The 19012-nt window shown below is 36.4% G+C and overlaps 1 protein-coding gene across 1 annotated transcript; it reads right to left on the bottom strand.

Moving 5' to 3' along the window:
* Positions 1-355: 355 nt before the first annotated feature.
* Positions 356-18149, bottom strand: LOC117289373. The gene is made up of 23 exons (XM_033770470.1): positions 17375-18149; positions 16698-16743; positions 15804-16027; positions 14475-14735; positions 13808-13876; positions 12796-12904; positions 12008-12127; positions 11359-11464; positions 10568-10688; positions 10083-10132; positions 9131-9263; positions 8296-8399; positions 7760-7862; positions 6336-6486; positions 5798-5864; positions 5056-5125; positions 4462-4559; positions 3832-3952; positions 3443-3481; positions 3242-3316; positions 2941-2983; positions 2531-2610; positions 356-2073 (listed from the first exon to the last, which is right to left on the bottom strand). The coding sequence occupies exons 1-23, from the start codon at positions 17411-17413 to the stop codon at positions 1447-1449; spliced, it is 2856 nt and encodes a 951-aa protein (XP_033626361.1). The 5' UTR covers positions 17414-18149; the 3' UTR covers positions 356-1446.
* Between the last annotated feature and the right edge of the window lie 863 nt (positions 18150-19012).

The raw sequence follows: 19012 nt of genomic DNA, 5'->3' as shown, positions 1-19012 counted from the left end.
GAGAACCAATTAATACGATTAAGTCGGACCAGAAAGTCTTGCTTAGAATAATTCTTCATAGACCGAATTTTTAACGTGTTATGTTTGTTAACTGGGGCACGAATTACTTTCCTAGTACAAAAAATCAGATTGTGGTCACTAATACTAGAATTTAAAACCCCGTGTTGAGAAATTTTAGACTCATCTGACACAAGGATTAGATCAATAATCGACCTATGTTCCATTGTAACTCTGGTATAATCATGGATTAATTGAGTAAGATTGAACACAAAGCAAAAATTGTTCAGAAGCCTAACAAGTCTATTGTTTGATTGATCTGTAGCCATGTTGGTGTTAAAATCTTTAAGAGAGAAAGGTTCTACAATATAAAACGAAAGTCCAGACAATACCTGGTTTTACAGGGCCTAATTTCATAGCGCTGCTTAACGGTAGGACAATTTGCGAGCTTATTCTGTAGCAGACATGCTTAAGCCGTAGCGTATTTCACAGGTAAACGGAAAAATTGGGCGGCCGTATTGCGTATTGCATTATGACGTCAATTATTTTCGTGCGTTAAGCACCGGAAGGTTAGCATGCCTTTTCGTGTGCTTACGGTTGGCAGCGCTACGAATGGAAATCGCACAGTCAGCACAAAATCGGCCGCGAAATAGGGCCCAGATCTGTTGACTTTAAATCTTTTTCGAGAAATAATTCTTAATTTTACCACACACATGACATAATTTTCCAGAGTTTGAAAACAATATTTTAACCTTTATAAAAGTAAAGAACACTTTATGACAAAAAGGGGCAAACTAAACTCAAAGTCATTAAAGATATAAACCGATAATTATTATGTTACAATTAAAGATAAATTACAGTAAACTGCTTTAAGAGGTTTTACTTATTTGGTTTTACTTTCAAAACATGACTTTTAATAAACATTATCTATTTTTATCTATTATCTATATTTTACAGTTCATAAATATCTTCCTGATTACTGAAAAGAGTATGACACTCTTTACCATAGTATTACCAACAAATGCTTTGGTTTTAATAATTGGCACAAACATTCACCCGACTGACTTTTTTTTGATTAAAACCAAATCATATACATAAGTTCCCCTATACACAAATAAAACACTCCCGTGACAAAGTTGACCGGGATTATGAGTCGAATGGGACTGACCAATTTTGGGGTCAGTATCCAATAGAATCTGTGTCCTAATGACACAAAATGTGCTAAACTGACGCAGCATCTTAGTACAATATGGTCAGGCCCATTGAACCAGGAGTCTGTGTCAATTCTTACCCGAGTTCTTTTAGTTTAAGAAAACTCAAGACTTGACGATACTTTTTACGTCAAATGCCTTTTATGAAGATTGGGCCAAGACTTAATTGGAATAGAGCATGGTGGTTATTCTCTGACAACTCGTCATGATTAATTTCATCATAGTTGTTGTCCCTTTTCTAATAGTCCTCTTCATAGTTTTCGTCGTAATTTTCGTCATAATTACCGTCGTAATTTTCGTCGTAATTTTCGTCATAATTCTCGTCATAATTCTCATCATAGTTCTCATCATACTCCCCATATTCGTCATCATAACCTTCTTCATACTCCCCATTATTATCTTGATACCCTTCATTTGTTTCCCCGTATCCCCCCTCCGGAGACAACCTATCCCCAAGATCTGATTTCTCCCTCCCATCTGCCGATCTCCTTCCAGGGGAGCTTAGCTTCCTTATCTCTTTCTCCTCCTCCTCTGGATCATCAATGGACCCTGGTATGCTCATCCTCTTCGGTTTCGGTAAGAGATTATCAACATCACCTTTCTTCCCACCTCCTCCTCCGTAACCATTAATCATATTAGCATAGTTCGTATTCCCGTAGCCACCTTTGCCTTTAATCTTGATCGGAAACTCCCCCATGACGTCTTCTCCACGGAGCCCGTCAGCGGAGTTCCTGCCGTGGCTTGCGCCGTCTCCGGTCCGCCGTGGACTGAGGCGTCCCGCCCGGGGAGTATTCTTGCCTGGTTGGAGACTGTTCCCGGTGTAGTGGGAGTCCTCGTAGTTTATATCACCCATTGATAATGCACTCTGTGCAGAAATGTGAAGTAAAAAAAAGTCTTCATAAAACAAACTGAACATTCCGCTAAAATGGTTTTGCAGAGAAAGAGATAGCACATAATGTAGTGGATACACGATAAGACGAAAAGATAATGTTTAGTTGTAAAGCATTAACAAAAACGCACCGATATAGCTAAAAAGTGTTTATTTCCTTATTAATTTTGTTAAAGGACTTTAGGCAGAATTAGGCCAAAGTTAATAAAGGGGAATAATACAAAAACATGTCATGGAACACAGGTTTGACATATAATGACAAAACTCACATTACGATGGTATAAGACGAACTAGTAATCTTGTGTTTCATTGAAATAAAAACAATTTTGTTTTGTTTCCTAGTTCATACAAGGAGTTTGAGAAGATCTAGGCCAAAATTATGAGGAGAAATATCACAAATTCTAAACAATTATGAATTTGAGTGGAAGCTTACCCGACTAGTGCCTGGACGCGATGAATACTCAGAGTAGATGTCCCTGTCATCGTCGTCGTCATAGTCTTCAAGTGTCATCACTGTGTGACAAAAAGACATTGTCGTTAATTTTAGGAGTCTTGTATGTTGTTAACATATTTTATTGTATATAAAGACAGGGAAATTGTGGAGAAGAGTTATGAAATGACACGTCAATGACATTAAGAAAGATAAGAATAAATCATAAATAACAGTAAACTAGAGAGTACAAACGTGCAATAATTTATTATAAGATAGTGTTGGCTCTGAAAAGAGCTGCCTTGGCATCGACGTTTCGAATTGTATTCTCCTGTAGTCTTCTTCTCCTGAAGACGAGCAGAGTTTGTTATTCAAGTTTGTAATCAAACACAGACCATCAGGATAATACTTACTTATCCTCATCTTCGATTTCTTCTCCGGTTTGTTATCGAGGTCCTGTGAAATCAAGCAAAACCGGGATTTATGAGAATGCATGATATGCGAGTCTATGATGTATGACACTCTTTTATGGCTTTTGCAATGAACTCGATGTTCTAATCTATGGAGGGTGCGCATGTGTAGCTCCATGTTCAACAACACCACTGCCTTGAACGTATGAGCTTGCTTTGATAATGACAAGACATCAGCTCCTTTAACTATTTTTACAATAAGTTTATATCATCTTTCCCATTTTGGAATTACAATCAATCTTACCCATCCATATTCATCCTCGTCGTCTTTAGGTATCTCCGGTGGTGGATCCCTCTTCAAATTCCAGGCCACTTTAATCTAGAAGGGAGTATTAACAAACCAACTTAATAATTAAAGTATTCGCTGTTTTGTTTTCAATAAAAAGCATTAAATTCTCTTGACATAGTTAATCCATCAACTGATAACATCAAATATCAAACTTACCTCAGAGTTTAGCTTCTGCGCTAATATTACCACCAATCCCTGGGAATGAGAAAAGAAGAGAACTTTAGACATAATTCGTGATATCACAAAAGTGGCAAAATGTAAAATGAGATATAAATATGTCTCATCGTTGGCAGGGTTCTGTTGTTCGTATCTTTCGATGACAGTTTTGTATGTCGTCGTGTAGCCTGGAATGGCTTCTGTTCAATTTAAAAATTATTGTAAAAAAAGAACACATGGTTGGTTAATATCTGAGCATTTTGTGAGAAACTTCAATCTTGAATCAAATATTACTGATTTAAGAAAGAATCCAAATAAAAATATGATTGTGCTGAAAATAGTTAATTACCAATTTCAAATGTCAAAATTTTGATAATTGAATCACTAACCTGTACACAAAGTAGCCCGCCGAAGGCATATCCCAACATCTCCATTTCAAATGACTTAATGCCACTAAAGATAGTGAGGTCGAAGGATAATAAGATGATTATGTAACACACGCAAACACCCCTGGAAATAAAGAAAAATAACTCTTAACACCTAAATAATACAAAATAAAAAATACAAATAAAAAAAAACACTGAGCTACTTTCATAATTGCAAAATTATCTCACACAAAAACCAATTAGTTACTTGTTCCCCATTGAATGTTGTGTTATAATTATTCGATTTTGGTTTGTTGTATTTCAAAACTGTTGTGATTATTCCAGCCGTTCCTTTTACAACCTCTCTTCCTTCTTTGTTTTCGCTCTCTCTCTTTCCACTTGGCTTGTTGGGATCAGTAATCTTGATTTTTAGAATGATTCTTCAAACATGATTTTTAGAATGATTCTTCAAAAGTTGGTGTGTTGTGTTGTGTTGTGTTGTGTTGTGTTGTGTTGTGTTGTGTTGTGTTGTCATTTAGCTTTCGAGAACGACTCTGCCAGGGTTTGAAACGTCAGGAAATTATCTAAAATTGTCTACACAAGTCTTGAAACCAAAACTCCTTATGAATGTTTAGATCTCCAAGAGAAACTCACTTGATTTTGTTCAACTCATCCTTTTCTCTGACGAAGAGTGCATGTTGATTGGACAGCTTGATGGCCCGTAGTGAGAATAACAACATGAAAATAGTTGCCTGAAATAAGACAAATAAGTTGTTCTTCATTATTTGGGTTATAAAGCAAGCATTTGTCAAATAAATTCCTCCACAAATTTATATGGCCATCTGTGAACGAGTACAAAGTCAGCGGTTGATTTCAACACACTCTTCCTGACCTTTAGGATTAATCTTTAAGACTTAGTACGAGTACAGTTTCGTAACCATGATACGTAAGGATGCAACAAACCCATCCTAAGTTTGGACGTGTTACTCATCTCGAGATTGGATTTACCCTTTAACACTGTTGTTGGTCATTTTAGAATACGGTTTAGAGCCCCACTCTGCCTCGCATGGCTTGTAGTGGAAAACATTATAATGAAATAGAACAACTCAGAACTTTCAATGGTGAATGAAGATAAAAAGTATAGCTTTCAAATTAACTGCCTACTCCAAACTTGCTACGGTAGAAACAGTTTGTAAAAGTTAAAACAAAAGGCAAATAGAACAAACTGCCAATAAAGACTGTACTCACCGCACTAGTCACAATTGGTGGGTAGAAATATGTAGCATTGATGATCTCATCTGAAGCATTCATCCAACACCTAACAAAACAAACAATCACAGTGTTTAATCAATAAATGTGTCTTTGGCCAACAGAATGAAGTTGTTTCCTCAGCAATAAGAAACTTAAATCAACTGAAACTTTTACACTATCTGTGGGTCTTTCTTTTTAAAGGCAGTGGACACTATTGGTAATAACTCAAAATAATTATTAGCGTAAAACCTTTCTTGGTGATGAGTAATGGGGAGAGGTTGATGGTATAAAACATTGTGAGAAACGGCTCCCTCTGAAGTGTCATAGTTTTCGAGAAAGAAGTAATTTTCCACGGATTTGATTTCGACACCTCAAGTTTAGAACTTGAGGTCTCGAAATCAACCATCTAAACGCACACAACTTCGCGTGACAAGGGTATTTTTGCTTTCATTATTATCTCGCAACTTGGATGACCGATTGAGCTCAAATTTTCACAGGTTTGTTTTTTTATGCGTATGTTGCGATACACCAACTGTGAAGGCTATTCTTTGACAATTTAACAATAGTGTCCACTGTCTTTAACTGTTTTCTACAAATTAGTAATACGTCGAGAAAAAAACTGTTTTCATTTTATTCATTTTGTTCATAAAAATGCATTTTGATCTGCTTGATTAGGGTTTGAATATTTTTTCATTTAGTAAAACAGGTTAAGATGACAAATTTTGATCAATTAACTTACCTTGTTCCCAAGCCGTATATCGACCATTTCCAACCGCCAATCCCGCCAACTATTGCAACCGGTAAGCCTGAAAAGTCAATGATAGAAAAGTCTTTTATGTTTGATGTAATTTTATTGTAAACCAAATTACTCTGTGACTTCATGGTGATGTATTTTGACAATTTCTTTTATTGGATCGAATTAAAATTGATATTTTGCTTTAAAATTTATGTTGGTGACAGTTGATGTGAACTTGATATAAAAAAAACTGGTGTGTCATCAACAGCAACAATTTGTCATCTAATATGCAAGCAATGCCATCCATAGTAAGGATTACAATTTTATATGTTTCTCCAGAAGACGATCAGAGCATACTGATCGAAACGTCGAGTTAAAACCAACGGTTCTTTTCAGAACCACCCCAACTCATTAGAGATAGTCATTACATGGTGTACCGCAAACCTTTCCATAGCGTATTCCCAACGTGCAAAGTTTCACATCCTACTTTTATTCGTTAGTTATTACAGTTATATAACATGGGAAGGTGTTTGTTACTTACCCCAGCCAGCTAGAATACAATGCCACATCTGCACCTCTCCCTTCGTGAAGTCTGTCACCCTGGTGAACAGCAACATCCCAATAACGAAGAGCCAGAATGAGGAAGAGAGGATGAAGAAATGGGATGCCAGACCAAAACCCATACAGGCCCACTAGATTCGTCAAATAAAGACATAAATAAACATCTGTTATAATTGCGATTATAATTGATTATCAAAAAACTGGAGAGGTACTTAAAGAGGCTGGCTCATTTTCGGAGGCTTTGTAGTGTGTGTGAATATTACACATGGCAGGGTGAGCACTCCATCAGTTGAAGGCAGTGGACACTATTGGTAATTACTAAAAAAAAATAGTTAATAGCATAAAACCTTACTTGGTAACCAGTAATGGGGAGAGGTTGATAATATAGAACATTGTGAGCAACGGCTCCCTCTGAAGTAACGTAGTTTTTGAGAAAGTAGAAGTTTTTCCACGAATATGATCTCGAGACCTCAGAGTTAGAATTTGAGGTCTCGAAATCAAGCATCTGAAAGCACATGTGACTACGCGTGACAATGTGTTTTTTCTTTATTATTATGTCGCAACTTCGATGCCCAATAATATTGAGCTCAAATGTTCACAGGCTTGTTATTATGCATATATTGTATACACCAAGTGGAAAGACTGGTCTTTGACAATAACCAATAGTGTCCACTGTCTTTAAATACCATAAATACCGAGTAAGGAGTACTAAAAAGCTACTTATTTATAATTAATTTGTTATAAACGACCTCTGTGAGATAATGTAGTCTAAAAGACAGATGTCATTTTCAACCCTCCAAAAAATCTGAGAAAAGCTTCAGGCGTGATTTATTATTCCATTTAGAGGCATCTGAAATCACACATGCAAAAACAGGGTTGGTGTTTGTCTGTCTTTTTTTGGCAACTTTTTGCAAAGACAATTGAGACTAGATTCCCACAGGTTTGTTATTTATGCATGTGTTTGGTAGTGAGGATAATATTTATTCGGGCAATCACATTTACAAGCTCATGTACATACATTTAAAATATTTAAGAAAACCAGGTAAAACAACGGTGGGGTACACAGGAGAGCATAAAGGTACACAACAAATAATTAAAAAAGGCGAATGTCTCCTAGATACTTGTCTTTGACAAGAAGTATACACTACCTTTAACCATAATTGCTTCGTCAAGTTGGGGAGGCATTGCTTGGTGCTCTACGCTGCAGTCAGGGTTCTAATAAATGATCACCTAGTAAGCTTTAATCTCTATGGACTGTGAAAGGGGTAACCCTGTTTCAGCCCAAGGAGCCGGTGACAACGGCCCCTGACAAAAATTGAATTGTAGCCCACACCTTGAAGTGGCCTTCAGGCCTTGTGTGTTTGGCGACTTGCATAAAACAAACTAAATGAGATTATTCTTTACCTCGTTGATTTCTGCCAAGTTAGTTGTACTGTACAACAACATCAGTATCAAGTAGCTGAAGATGAAGCTTATCTGAGCCACTCGACGCCGTGTATTGAGGGTACTTGTCAAAACAAAAATAATAGAGCGTTAAATTTGTTTATTCCGATCGAATTTAGTGAGAAAGGTGTCTACTACGTTTATGATTGTTTAATAAATTAATAGATAATTAAGAGAAGTTTATAAAGCGCAAAAACAATAGCAGCCTTAAGGCGCTGGACTGGACCAGGCAACATTTATACAAAGCAAAGTGTTACACAGTAAAAAATAATTTAAGAATCTAGATGATACAGAAAGATTTAACAAGTAAAAAAGTTTAACAACCAGCTTTAAAAGGTGAGACACAAAAGTAAAAAAAAATGTCAAATTAATAACAATACTGATCAAAAAATGGACAATACAAAACAGCATTTTTAATTTACATTGTCAACATTCTGTACAATTACGACCATAGGGGTTAAGGTTAGGGTTTCCTTTAGGAATTCATTTAAACTTACCCAAGATACACGAAGAGTACGAGGACCATGATGAGTGGAATAGCTGAAACGCCCCCACCGATGGTTATCATCCAGGTGTGGGCGATGAAGTTCCAATTGGTCTCCTGAAAGAACAACAGAATAGAAGTTGTTACTCTCAAGGCAACTACTTATATAGTATCAAGCGATTTAAGACACGGACACGATTGGTAATTGTCAACGACTATTGTCTTCACAGCTAGTGTATCTCAACATATGCATAACATAACAAAACTGTGAAAATTTGAGCTCAATCGGTCGTCGAAGTTGCGAGATATTAGTGAAAGAAGAAAAAACACCCTAATTGTCGCACGAAGTTGTGTGCTCTCAGATGCTTGATTTCGAGACTTCAAATTCTAAATCTGAGGTCTCGAAATCAAATTCGGTGGAATATTACTTCTTTCTCGAAAACTACGGAGGGAGCTGTTTCTCGAATGTTTTATACTATCAACCTCTCCCCATTACTCGTAATCAAATAGGGTTTTATGATAGTAATTATTTTGAGTAATTACCAATAGTGTCCACTGTTTAAAAGATGAATAGTTATTCGTGACCTAAAAATAAAACTGATTTGTTAAAAAGTATTTTCACCAAGATTGACTTGGAAATGATCTCAACAAATCATGTTTAATGAAGATGTGCCGGAGGATGAAATATCTCTATAATGCGCAATCGGAGAGGAAGTAGTTGTTGGCAAGTAGACGGTGTCACCGTTAACACTTACTACAAGCATGGAGGCTTGCTATATACAAAGTAGGCTACATTTAAAGGATATTTGGTAGCAACTATACCGATTACATGTATCAGTAATACTTACCACTCGTTCATAATCAATCACTAATAATCCAAAGTTCGTGGTGTGGTTGCACATACAGACAGTGGTCTCTAAGTTAGAACTACTCTCGACCAACCAACATCCTTCGCTGTTCCAAACACCGCCATCACCCTCGCTAGAAAACAAACACAAATGATTATAATAAATGTAGTGCTTATAAAATAATGAGTGCAGATAGTGTTCTCTATATATATAGGATTACATGGCCCCAGTGGGGGCAGGGTCAGTGGAGGTGAGGTCTGGAAATTCGAATTGTGCTTTCCCTTTATCAACTACATCATTTATTTAGCAAATAATATGGGCAAAGTTCTGACATACGTCTTATAAAGAGTCCCTTCCAAATTTGTTTGTCTGTACTGAAACATTTGACACGGTAATTTTACAATTTTTGACATCAGTACCTACGTTCGTGATGCCGAAAACCACACTTGGTTGGTACAAAAATATCCTGCTCAGAATAATAAAATTAAACCAACTCAAGGTAGAAAGTCTGGTGAAAAGATGTCTCTTTCTTTGAAACTATTTTACTTCAAAGAGAGTCCTTTCGAACAATATGTTATCACATGAACAGATCTAGAATGCACAGATCTACAAAATGAACAGATCTACAAAAACTTATATTTATTAACTTATGAAGTAACTACCGGAAGTAGTAGTCCAGTCTATTTTCTATACCATCCGCCCTGGTAACAGTTAAAAAGCAGGACAGTTCTTTTCAGAACTGAGAAGTCTCCCGAACCTCCGATTATCTACTCCGCGACAGTAGAATAAAGCAAGACAGTTCTCTAAGAACAACTCTACCTGACAAGTAGATACACACATTGTGTTACCGCAAACCAAATATACATTGATACCTTACCATGAAATGCCTCAGATCCTTTATAACTACCGGAAGTAAATCATGCCTTTAAAACAATTTGAAAAAATTACTTACAATTGTGTGTAATCCCAGTAAACACAAACTGCCTCTTGATGACTCTCAATCTGTCAAGGGAGAAACATACAGGTCTCATTTAAACAGATTTAAAAAAAACAAAATTAGGTAAAACCTTATAAGTGAGGGCTGAGGCTGAGGGCAGATGCTATTATTTTGTTTAAATGTTATTTATGCAGGGGATCAGCGGCGGATTTCACGAAAAGCTAGGACTAATCCTATCTGGAGTTAAGACAAGATAAAGGGTACTTAACTCGGTTTTCATCCTAATATTAATCCTAAGTTAAGATGGGTTTTGTTAAATCGACGGCAGGTCCTGAAGTAAGTGTTGTTGTTGTCTTTAGGAATTAACAATATATTTTCACTCAAAGGCCTACACTTTTTGCACAAAATTTAATATTCATACGGACCTACCCAGATCTAACCCAAAGTGGAGTTCTATAAATTTGATAACACTAAAAAAGAACAGTAAATATCATGTTTACCACTTCATCGTGATACAGTCGATACGTCAAAGGCACTGATGTCGTGCTCAAATCCAATTCTTTAACGACTGAGAGTGAGACTACGTCAAGAGACAGCACACGTGGTCTGACGGTACCATTGCTACATGAGGCAAAACAAAATGAAATCATGAACCTTTAAAGGGCATTTTATTCAATAACTAAACTTTTGGGGGCAATTACACTGCAAAAACGGGGTGTTTAAAATGATACCTTTGGTGCTGTCATTCATATTCCAAGAATATTTTTTGTTTTCACAAAAGGGTGTTAAAATAACACTAATTTCTTCCCAACAATATGACGGCGGTGATTTGACTCTCTTTTCGGTATCTGTGTCAAAAACCATGATGGTCATTACACCCAGTTTTTGCAGTGCATTTGTATACACAGCGATGGTAGCGCTGACAAACAGTCACAGGCAGTGTTTTGAGTGGTTATAATCATTTACCAAAAAATAACCAGTGAAAGTTTGGACTTTATCAGTCAGGGGCAAATAGTGAAAAGCCATGCACAACTTTCAGCGTTTTTCCTTAACTTGTGTTACAATCTTAATTAGCTTTTGCGAAAACACAATCTAAATTAGCTTTTGCAAAAACAAAATCAGACGCAGCTTTGTCGAATTATACTTCATTTTGGAAGGAAATCTATTACATAGCAAAATGAACTTCAGATTCAGTTAAATACATACATTTCGGATATTTTCTTTCGAACATAGAATTTAAATGCGACAACTCTTTCAAAAACACATAATTATTTCAGATTTTAAAACTTACTTCCTTTCAAGTATATCAGCCGCTGCAGACGAACCAGTCTTGTTAGTTCCCATGATGCCACTAATGTTACGATAGCGAACACCAACCATCGTCACTACATCAGTAGCTGAGATAGAAAAAAAAAAAAAAATTAATTAGGTATAAACAAATAACTGATATTGCAAACAGACAGAAACTATAAATTAAGAGTAAACTTGCTTTACAACCATGTGTAACTCTTTGGTCCGGGTGTTGGCTCTGAAAAGAACCGGTGTGGTATCGACGTTTCGAACAGAGTACAATGCTCGTCTTCATGAGAATAATAAATTCATTTTGGTAAACTATAATGGTCTGTCATCGAGACATTGATATGATCACAAAACAACAGCGCAATATACAAAAATTTAATTAGCTGTTTCAACTGTTTGCCAACCAGAGGGACATCTTGCCAAGATTATACCACTATTTATTTCGTTATAAAAATAATACAATTGATATGCTGTATTTAACAACAGTAACTGGCATTTATAAATTTGCAAGTTCTTATAAGTTGTTTTGACATGAATAAAATAACACTTTAACCGATACATTTTAGTTGAACATGCATTATGAAGTACTGTATAATCGTAAGAACTTACTTTTTCAAAACTAGTTAAAACAAATGATTTACCTTCCAATTCCACTGTCTCCATATAATTTGATGGTAAAGATATTCCTTCATTCTTGTCGAACTCGAAATATTTATCAACTCCAAGAAACTCACTCCATGGTTTCTTCTCAAGATTATATTCTTAAAATAAAAATGATTGATAAAATATAAAGAGTAGTTACTTGTTGATGATTCAAGTAGCTAGCTATCCAAACGTAATTGGTTGAATTTTGTCAAAAGATTCCATAAAAGTAAACATTACCGCAATAATAGTCCATCATGGACAAGGGAGGAATTTTAAGGTTAATATCGTCTAGAAAACCCTCGGAAAACTAATCAAGGCAGGAACCAAATCCACAAAGTGCTTCTGGCGAGATTGGAACCGTGGTTCTATGGTAGCAACGTATCAAGGTATTCGTGGTTGGACATCTGCAAAGAGCCGCTATCCCGTACGACTGGAAGAAGAGACCACACAGCGGGGCTTGGTGCGTGGTCTCTCCTTTCAGTCGCTTGGAATAGCGGCTCTATGAAGCTATTCAAGGCACGGAGGCCTTGACAAAAAGCTACGGGCCAATGTAGGTGGAAGGCGAGGACAGATACTACTACTACGCCAATCTGACAACCCCAAAGTTCCCGGCCGAAGAAACACTTCAATTATAATTCAAAACCTAAAATTACCCTATTCACCTATAGATGAGAACACGTGGTGTTAGAGCGATTAGCTAGAAAGCCAAGTATATTAAAAAGTGTTTAGAATAACTACAAAGTATTCTCGAATTGTCATATGAGACAACTAAATGGTAACTTACCGATATTTTTAATGTTACTAAAAACGGTAGCTGGTGACTCCAGCGTGTTCGATAGTAACAATGTGAGGACATCCATGATGTTAGCAACGGTTGAAAATGCCGGAGTTGCCTTCAAGGGAAACAATATATATTTAAAATAATTATAATCTGACCAATATTGAAAAGTAAACTCTAGCAATGTTATCGTGTATGACAGTGCATTAAAGAAACTAGACACTATTGGTAACTGTCGAAGACCAGTCTTCTCACTTGGTGTATCTCAACATATGCATAAAATAACAAACCTGTGAAAATGTTAGCTCAAATGGTCTTCGACGTTGCGAGGTAATAATGAAAGAGGAAAACCCTTGTCACACGAAGTTGTGTGCTTTTAGATGCTTGATTTCGAGACCTCAAAATCTCATTCTGAGGTTTAGAAATCAAATTCGTTGAACATTACTTCTTTCTCAAAAACTACGTTACTTCAGAGGGGGCCGTTTCTTACAATGTTTTATACCATCAATAGCTCCCCTTTGCTCGTTACCAAGTAAGGTTTTATGCTAATAATTATTTTGAGTAATTACCAATAGTGTCCACTGAATTTCAGACCGGCTCTTTCTACGAGCCAACAAATGGCAGCTTATTACAAACTCGACAAGTATTAACACTTCATTTGTACTGGATAGCTTGAGTTGCGCGTACCAACTTTCAAACACGAAGCAATGACCCGTGCCACGGGTAAACCATCAGGCTATCTAATGGCAATACACTTATTGAAGCTAAAAGTATCGGTCTCAAATCGATAAAACTTAGCAATTAATTTAGGAAGAACAATACAAAACAAAGTACCATTGCCTATATAGACACCCTTAACAATATTATGGTCAGTAATAATTATACACATTTAAAGTGTGCAACCCAGCACTAGAATAAAGAACCAGTGTTAAGCTATGTTACTGACTACACTCTATTTACGTGTACATGTAGTACTAACAATGAGGCAGAATTCCAGATATAACTTGCATTAGCTTACCTTCCTGATTACCATCCAGGCCTCGTGATAAGATGGATCGATAAGTGTATCACATACCTCAATAGCATACTGAGAAGCACAAAATAAACGTCATGAAGTTACAGAAGAAATTCCAATAGCCATTTGAAACTGTTTACTATGACCAATTAAACATTTTGTGGTAATTATTATACCCATTGTATGGTTTTCTTCGATCAGATTGGGTAGGAAAATGGTGGTCGGTCATTGCATCTTTACCGACCTTAAGAATGTTCCGAAAACAACACATGAATTCAGTATACTACAATATGCGGTTACTGCAGCTAAAAACAACTACTTGTCAAGCCAGAAGAAAGGAATTCTAAATATATTGGGTACATTATAAACACCGATGTCAAACACAAAGATGTTTCAAAACCCATTTCAAAACCCATTTCAGAGAATAACTGAACTTGCGAGTTTAACACTATATGCTGCTGAGAGAACACCTTCCATTTTAGGGACAAATGTGTGTATCCGAGCTCCCGTTGAGATAAGAAGGTCGCTTGTATATTAAACATACCTTAAATATATGTTTAGGTCTCCCTCCGTTAGAAAACAAAGATGGTACTCATATATATTGAAAGCGAAATTGTGAAGGTAAACTAATAGTTCGAAGACTAGGGTAAAATAACAGTTGTAGACTTACAGTTGCCACCCCATTCAGTTCACCAAAATCAGTAAAATCCGCATCATTGGCAATGGTCTGCTTGAACAAGGCGCTGGTTAAATCTTCAAGGTAGATCAGCGTGCAGAGGACTTCCCTCGGGCCGGGAATAACGCCATCTTCTCCCATCACATCCAGCATGGCCGACATGGTGAGGATAGCCTGATCGAGGCTGCCATAAGCCGGTCGGTCGTCCGGACTAAGAATGTAGGTGTCGTTGTAATATATGAAAAGCAGCTCATCCTGTCGACAAAAGAAAGAGGAACAGAGTGACCACCGGGGGCCAATTTCATAGAGCTGCTTAAGAAAAAAAAATACTAAAACATATTTTGCTAAACAACAATAAGCAGTATACCAGTCACAGATGCTACATATGGGATGGTATTTCAGCTAGTAACCTATGTCTGGTAAGCATAACTTTGTTGTGCTTAACAAATTTGTATGTGCTTTTGAGATAGAGGTGCACTAATTGTTTCTCAATTTGTTTTGGGGTTTTTTTCCAGAGAAAAACTATTTAAAGAAATTGTTCTTAGATATTCCATTTTGGTATTTTTGAGTATGATTGACACTGTACATGTGCACTGTGGATTTTGCAATTTATTTTGTATTGTTTCAGTATTAAAGACACTGGACACTATTGGTAATTGTCAAAAACAAGTCTTCTCAGTTGGTGTATCTCAACATAAGCACAGCATAACAAACCTGTGGAAATTTGAACTCGAATGTTGTCGAAGTTGCGAGATAATAATGGAAGAAAGAAACACTCTCGTCACACGAAGTTGTGTGCTTTCAGATGCTAGATTTCGGGACCTCAAAACCTAATTCCGAGGTATCGAAATAAAATAGTGAAAAAAAGTTACTTCTTTCTCGAAAACGTTGGTACTTCAGAGGGAGCCGTTTGTCACAATGTTTTATTTTATCAACAGCTCTCCATTACTTGTTACCAAGTAAGTTTTGATGCCGACAATTATTTTGAGTAATTTTCAATAGTGTCCACTGCCTTTAAGTAAAATAAACTGTCTTCTTTTTCAGATAAACAATCCATCAAGTTGTCATTTTGAGGTATGGTGGACGCGGCAAGTGCACTGTTTTGGGTATTGAAAATCGTGCCCTGGTGATGATGTGTTCAATTATCGAAAGCTCATAGTCGCTTTTTGAAAGAAAGAGGGACAACACGGGAAGAACCAAAGCCCATGTGATTTTTTTCCACCAATAGTACTCGATCTCTGGTTCACCGTAAGAATGGCTTAATATCGCCTTCGGGAAATAAAGAGCACGGAGAAGCACTTGAGAAGCATACAATGAACCTACCTCAAGCTGCCAGTTATCGTACTCAGTTATAAATTCCATTATGGTGGCGTTGAATGAGGGTGACTTTATTTCCATAAGTGCCCAGAGTAGAATTTCTCTCTTCGTGGGTGGGGCCGTGGGAGTAGGGGCGAGGGTCGAGTTGTCTACTTCTTCGGCTACGGTAACCGTGATATTATCGGATACAACTGCACTATCGGTAGTCACCTGTCCCTGAATTAGAGTACCTGTTAAATTCAAAATAAAATAATTGTTAAAGGGGAGACATAGGTTTGGTAATTACTCTTCAAAGCCATTATACACTTTCGGTACATCATTTTTTTTTTTTTTAATTCACAGATTTACAAATAATTTACAGGGTTTACAGAAGGTAATGCTGAAAGACTTCTCTTCAAATATTATTCCATGAAATGCTTTACTTTTTGAGAAAACATTAAAACAACTTCAATTCTCGATAGCGAGAATTACGGATTTATATAAACACATGTCATGACACGGCGAAACGCGCGGAAACAAGAGTGGGTTTTCCCGTTATTTTCACCCGACTCCGATGACCGATTGAGCCTTAATTTTCACAGATTGGTCAATTTATATATAAGTTGTGATACACGAAGTGTGGGACTTGGACAATACTGTTTACTGAAAGTGTATAATGACTTTAAAGAAAAACATCCTTCTGAGACGAAATTTTCACAAGTTACTTTTTTTGTATACAACTATAACATGTACGATTTTAACAATGGAACGGTTCCATAAACCAAAGAGTGTTTGTTACTTTGCCTTTAACTCTCGTTATTCATCGTTGGGGAACTTTGGTCAGGCCCCCATGGAGCCGGCTTCTGAACCGGTTCCGACGCGGGAGTTTTTTAGAGTGTAAATCAAAGGCTATTTTCTTACCTGATAGGAGACATAACGACGACAAAACTGCTACCAAATGGCATATCTGAAAAAAGAAGAAACTTTCGCTTAAGTTCATACTGAATCAAAACAAAATAAAATGCACTGTTGATTTTAACAGATAATATTGTCAAAATTTAATGTTTACATACAAATAAACCCTATCATTTAATTAATTCAGTGTTTTGAAACAAAGAACTCTCACTGAAGTAAAGCGAACTTCATTACTACAAAGAACCCTGTGTAGAGAAGACAAGCAAAGATCAGTGATGACGGCATCGTTACGCCACAAAAAGGCAAACACAAAAGGTCAACTCTGCCCAGCACCATCAACCATAAATCTTACCACAATAGTGTTGCCTACATTCTGATTTGTCTTTTTTTTCAAATTCTCTCAAAAGAAAAAATAGTAGGCCTATTTAAATGTTCTCAACATGGGGAATACAGGTATACCCATGTATAGATATTCTGCAAACCGACTATGGGCTGAATATCCTGTTAATAAATGCCTACATTCATCTTGGAATTCAACTTTATTCGGTTTCTCATATTAACAAAAATTACTGTCTCTTGAATACAAATTATATTTATTTCATTTTGGGTAAAGTCAGGTCAGTTATAATCGTCTAAGATTAATTTTTTTTCTTTCTTTTCGTCATTCGAAATAATTAACTCACCGTTCTTAATCCATCATGGCGACAATGACAAACCTCCATCTTGCCAAAATAGAAACCTCCTCCAAAAATAACACGTCCTCTAAATCCGAAATGGCTCCATAAATGTCAGTTTCCTTATAGTATTGACATCTACAAAACGGCCACTACATTGTGGTTTAGTGGTGCTCGAAAATGTTTTGATTATTTTCCGAAGAAAGTTAGCTCCAAGAAGCTCATATTTGTTGAACAAGATCACAGAAGGTGGTTTGACTTCATCTTAACACTCAAACTAATAAGACTGTTATATGTTTGTCACAAAGTATTATTATCGATTGAGACAATGTAGGCCTCTGGTTGCCACAACCCAGAAGGGTAAATTGTACAACCCTAACAAGGGGAACATGGCGGGCCGCTAAAACCCAATCCATAGAGATTAGGGGTTCATCAAAGAAAAGGGACAAAGGATCGATTTGGAATTACTCATTCATGAGATAGAAATAGTTTGTGGTTAGAAAGGCTATAATTATACACGTCTCTTCTGTGAGCCTATTTGTAGTAATGTTAGGATACCGTGTTTGGGATATTTAAAACAATATTTGTCGGGTTTACGATGGTTATGTTTCCGTTTTGACGTTGTTTATGGGGATTTCAGAAACTCATTTGAACTCAATGTAGAAATGCAAAGCGCGTTGCTGTGCTTTTAAACGGCGTAGATAGAGATGAAAACTCACGGTTTATACAGCTTAAGTTGCAACACCACACGGTTTGATAAACACTTTAAGGCACTGGACACTTTGGTAATTGTCAAAGACCAGTCTTCTCACTTGGTATATCTCAACATATGTATACAATAATAAGACTGTGGACATTTGAACTGAATTGGTTGTCGAAGTTGCGAGAGAATAATGGAAGAAAAAACAAAGAACCTCAGCTTGGATCTCGAATTCAATTAAAATATTTTAGTGGGAAATTACTTCTTTCCCAAGAACTATGCTACGTCAGAGGGAGCCGTCTCTCACATAGCCTTACGATATCAACAGCTCTCCGTTGCTCGTTACCAAGGATGTTGTTATGTTAATATTATTTTGAGTAATTACCAATAGTTTCAGATGCCTTTAAACCGCAATCTTGTTGTCCCAAATACAATTCAAAGCGACGTCATTCGTTTAAATAAGGTAACTTTGTTAACATCTCTATTTAGGTTTATAAAATAAAACAAATTAACCACAACAAAACATCATTGCTTTTATTCATTTTTATTTTTATTTTAACGAAATGATTCAAATAACATAAGGCAACATTTTATGCAAAACACTTTGGCATAGCTAATAAGATACAGCTTCTGGGTACTATCAACTTAAAGCATGTTTAAAATCAATTGTATCTATCTTTTCGACAGGTCATGATACAAAAGGTATATTTTGTCAAACATTGGCGAGTCTATACAGACTGTGATATATTTGTTTCGAAAGAATTTCACCTTAAAAAGAAACAACAACAACAATCACTCGCTACAAGGAGCGATGAATTTGTTTTTAACAATCACTTATCAGTAATGATAATCAGTATGAATAAAAAGATCGGTAACAAATATTAATGTTTCAGCATATCGTAACAAAAGCAATAGTTTACCAGCTGGATGACTTTAAGTTCCAATCA

The sequence above is a fragment of the Asterias rubens genome, chromosome 4 (assembly GCF_902459465.1).
Source record: "Asterias rubens chromosome 4, eAstRub1.3, whole genome shotgun sequence".
Classification (NCBI taxonomy): domain Eukaryota; kingdom Metazoa; phylum Echinodermata; class Asteroidea; order Forcipulatida; family Asteriidae; genus Asterias; species Asterias rubens.
This window is presented reverse-complemented; position numbering and strand designations above follow the sequence as displayed.